Source organism: Sinocyclocheilus grahami, unplaced genomic scaffold, assembly GCF_001515645.1.
Source record: "Sinocyclocheilus grahami isolate Dianchi unplaced genomic scaffold, SAMN03320097.WGS_v1.1 scaffold1300.1, whole genome shotgun sequence".
Taxonomy (NCBI): domain Eukaryota; kingdom Metazoa; phylum Chordata; class Actinopteri; order Cypriniformes; family Cyprinidae; genus Sinocyclocheilus; species Sinocyclocheilus grahami.
The window spans coordinates 280,610-285,524 of NW_015506479.1; the positions used below are offsets into that span (position 1 = coordinate 280,610).

Consider the following 4,915-nt stretch of genomic DNA (forward strand, 5'->3'; position numbering starts at 1 on the left):
TATTCAAAATACATTCACAATAAATGATTAAGACCTGATAAGTCACATGTGGGTTACATACATGATATGGGGTTATATATATAGCAGCAATGATTAGTTGCTCGAGTCCTTTTAGTGTCGTTTAGGTGCATGGAAAGGCAGTTTCCGTGCCATTCTGTGAATGCATGAAGACCAAAGATTAAGAGGTCTGTAGGAATCTTTGAAAGTCTGTTCTTTGTCTCCTAGGTGGGGTGGAAAAGTCAATCCGAAGAGCTTGTGATCACTATCACATGTTTCCATATACATGTTAATAAGTGTTCTTTTGTTTTAATGTTGAAAGCTGTTCTGTGAAAGAATTGGTCAGGCTTGCTTTAGACTGGCTAGGGTCTGATTTATGACATCCTGTTGTCTTGGGCCTCTGTGGAATTTGGGCCCTTCAGGTTTCAACCATGTTTTGGCCAAATCTTAGATTGTCTGATTCGGTCTGATATCCTACACACCGCTGTGTTTGAATGGAGATGCACTGTGTCTTTGTTTTAAACTATTTTCAACAACGAAATAGAGCAAAATCAGACAATAGTGTTATAGTCAGACGATGTAAGTCACTTAATATTAACTTCTTGTTTATTGAATTGTATTGTATTAAATCAGTATCACATTTACAATCTCCCTTAAAAATCATTAAAAGCTGGCACTCATCTTAGTTCATCTTGATCTCACATCTATAATCAACTAAGCTCTCTACACTGCACAATGAATCTCTCACTTTGCTTATGAAAGGAATTGTGAGATACGTCTGTGATACATTACTCAACGCTGCAAAAACACGTAGAAATCTTTGAAGCTCCCCTGAGCGCAATCACAAGTATGATGATGATCGGGTCAGTCACACTGGTGCTCCTAAAAAATTTTCATAGTCGCACGGAGTAGTTTTCAGTCGCAAATGCAACTGAAATGGTCGCACTGTAGAGCCCTGAGCATCCATACATAAGTTACACTGATCATCACACAGTGGTCAATACACATGAAGTTGCATTTTTTTCCCCCAGTATTGCAAATATTTTTCCATCCCTGAATTTGATGAAAAATTAATTCTCTCCATGTTTTGAACACTGGTCAGAAGTCTTTGTTTGGGCTGTAGCCATTGTCATATTACACTTTTTTTTTTTTTTAATTTTATGGCTACTAATACTATTTATCCCACATGTTGAAAAAGAGCAATCAATTCCATCACCAAAAAATATCATTGCTTAAAGTTTTCATGCAATTGTTCAAGTAAACAGTCAGTAATATAATAAAGAAATATATTGCAAGTAATCAAAAAAAAAAAAAAACAGCAGAACAAAGATAAAGATTAGGTATATAATGTTTTCAGGTTTATAACTGTAGTATCAAGTTAACAATTAGAAATTTGACACACACACAAAAAAACAAACAATGAAATGGCTGTGTTCACTGCACTTACTCAAACACTGGCTGTTATGACTTTAGTGTCTGTACTTTTTGTAATTTTGCTCTTTTTGTAAAAAAAAAGTTTTTCTGTGAAATAGTATTATTATATATTATCTATTAGCTTGAAATTCCTGGTAGTTTTTTTTAAGTCCTTGCACAACACAATTCCATTTTTACCCAAATGAATTTAATGATGGGATGTTGTTTTTTCCTCTTTCAGGTGGTGTGCAGAGGGTGGTAATCTGATTTGCTGTGACTACTGCAGCAATGCCTTCTGCAAAAAGCACACAAAAAAACAAACAATGAAATGGCTGTGTTCACTGCACTTACTCAAACACTGGCTGTTATGACTTTAGTGTCTGTACTTTTTGTAATTTTGCTCTTTTTGTAAAAAAAAAGTTTTTCTGTGAAATAGTATTATTATATATTATCTATTAGCTTGAAATTCCTGGTAGTTTTTTTAAGTCCTTGCACAACACAATTCCATTTTTACCCAAATGAATTTAATGATGGGATGTTGTTTTTTCCTCTTTCAGGTGGTGTGCAGAGGGTGGTAATCTGATTTGCTGTGACTACTGCAGCAATGCCTTCTGCAAAAAATGCATTTTGAGGAACCTTGGACGAAAAGAGCTGTCTGAAATCATGAATGAAGAAAGCAAATGGCACTGCTTTGTGTGCTGCCCAGAGCCGCTGCAAGACTTTGTTAAAGCCTGTGAGAAGGTTTTGCTCAATCTGGAATCATCTTGCAGAAAGCCCAAAGGAGACGGTGTCAAGACGAAGCGTGAAGATCGTAAACACAAGCATAGCAAACGAGAAAAAACTGCTGTAAATGGACAGGATTATCCCTCTGACGGAGCGGGGACGTTATCCTTTTCCTGTAAGACGTTGACGGTTCCGAAAGAGCTCGTCAAGAAGACCAAAAGACTAATCGAGACCACAAACGGTTTGAATCGTACTTTTGTACAATTCCTCCAGCACACGTCAAAAGGCCGTGAAGGTAGTGCGGTAAGTAATAGACACTTAAAGGCCTTCAAATCGGTTTTGGCTGATCTGAAAAAGGCCCACGTGGCTCTGGAGGAATCACTTGAAAAAGAATTTGAATCGAAAAGCCTCAAGTTTCAAAACGGAGAGGAGCAAAGACACAGTCAAACTGCAGATCATACCAGTGTTAACTCACACCACGCTGACCCTGCTCCTGTCACAGAAGATGGTTTGGATTGCACCGCCAAGGACCAAGATGAAACCGAACAGGAAAGTAACTCAGCTGATGTTGAAATGAAGGAGAGCCTTCCACCCTCTCCAGAAAAAACTCGGGACCAGTCTGAAAAAAGTGAAGCTAAAGAGGATGAAATGGCAGATAACCCTGACTTTGAGGAAAACTCCGTGCCAGCAGGTGAAGCGTCTCTTGATAAAGACATCGTGTCTATTCCACTGTCTGTCCCGGAGGAACTCTTTGAGATGGTCGAGAGTCTTGCGGTAAAGAAAGAAGACCGTGACGATAGCAACTCGACTGGTTCCAGTGATTGGAAATCAACGTCCAACGCTGAGGTTGTGAAATCCAATAAGAGCCTTACAAAACTGGGTAGAAAACTTGTTGTCAAACTAACACCTGTTCCTCTTAAAATTACCATAAAACGAGATAAGAGCAAAGAACAGTCGCCTTCAGAAGACATGGATTGTGACACATTGCCAAAGGAGGCTCAAGATAGCAGACGCTCCCCCAGGATGAAGACCACACCCCTACGCAAGTCACCGGAGGTGAAGAGCAAACGCAAACCGAGGTCGTCAACGGCTAAAGAAGAGCGCAGTGACGCAGTCAAGGAGCAGTGTGATTCAGACTCGGATGAAGTCCCTGAGGTCCTGCAGACAGCTGCCTTGAAGGCCAGCTCTAATGAGAGCGAACCCGAGAATGCTTCTGGAAAAGGTACCAAGAAGAAGAAGGTAGCTTCCCGCTCTGCTGAGAAAGCAAAAGCGAAGCCAAAGCGTAAACTCGATATGGCCTCCTCAGATTCAGAACGGTCATCAACAGCAAAGAAAAGGAGCACCAAAAAAAAGAAGGGCAGAGAATCGGACTCCTCAAACCACAACTCTGATCTTGAGAAACAGATGAAAAGCCTGTCCAAGGTCGGCAGTGGGAAAAAAACATCCAAAGGTGTCAAAAAGGAAGAGAATGAATCCAGTAAAGATGGCAAGAAAGGCCCTAAACGGTCATTTGAGAGGAAACGAAGGTCACAGAAAGAAAAGCCTAAAACCAAGGAAGAGTTTTCCTCCAGTGATGAAGAGCAGGAGGAGGAGGAGGAGCAGCAGGCCGCTAACTCAGAGGAAGACAGCGATCAGCAGAAGATTAAACCAATACTTGAGTCTGTGATGGCTAGTATTGATGGTTTCCATCAGTCATCAGGTCAGTTGACAAAATGGTTCAATTAATCTACATTGTATGGCAGAAGTATTAGCTGCATATTGCTCATTGATTTCAAATTAGGGAAAAGAAAATGGTAGAATGGCTAATCAGGGCTCAACGGGCCCTGTCTAAAACAAACAAAAAAAGTTGCTGTTATCATTGTTTTTGACCCATGTTATCTTATATGACGCCAACATTTTAAATACCAGTTAAATTTTACAATTCTCAATTCTAATTTTGATACTACAGCAAAAACTATATGCCTAACAAATATAGCCTAAAGTTTAAACATTATTAAAGACAAGTGAACAGTGCGTAAATGTGAACAAATGAAAAAATTACAAGCAATAGCACAACTGAATCTAAATAACAAAGATAGAAATGATTAAATAGGATGCTTTAGGAAAAGCTGCAGATGGGCTGAATGAGACGCAGATTCACTCTCTGACAGCAGGTGGCGCTCATGGAACAGCAGATACAGTGTTTCCATGGTTACCGCTGTGAACAAAGCAGTGCTACATTAACACTACTTCAAACTAGGGTTGTGCGATTTGGGGGAAAATATCAAATTGTGAATTTTTTTTTTTTACATATTGCGATTTGATTTGCGATTTTAAATTTGCAAAGTCAAGCTTCAGCTCAATATTGTCAATAATGTGCAGCACAGTATGGGTATCATTACCCTGCTGAAAAAACAATAGAAACTATCACAGAAATTCTTATAGTTTCCATTAAACCATTACAAAATACCTTTTTGGTTTGGGCATTATTCCAATAGGAATGACTGTTGTTCTATTGGTTGCCATCTGCCAGATTGCATCCCACCAATAGAATCCATCAAATAGACACCACTAGTTTACATTAAAACCAACACAATTCCCATTATAACCCTGAAATCCATTACATTTGTTATTGTGTTTTGGGAGGGGTTCTATTGTTTTTCTTTTTTCAGCAGGCAAGATTATATGTGGTATAACTACTTTTACAGAATTAACTTAATTACTGAATTTCACAGAAAATATTTGTTTATTTTTTATAAATAAAGAACTGTATTTCTTAAGTCAATTATTAAAGTATTACATA

At 38.6% G+C, this 4,915-nt stretch overlaps 1 protein-coding gene across 1 annotated transcript in view; it reads left to right on the top strand.

Annotated features, from left to right (window-relative positions):
- The window catches only part of atrx (ATRX chromatin remodeler), a 66,553-nt gene that overhangs the window by 13,051 nt on the left and 48,587 nt on the right, over positions 1-4,915 (top strand). The window contains exon 7 of the mRNA XM_016254988.1: positions 1,968-3,832. Coding sequence (XP_016110474.1) covers positions 1,968-3,832 — 1,865 coding nt within the window. The remainder of the gene's footprint in view (positions 1-1,967; positions 3,833-4,915) is intronic.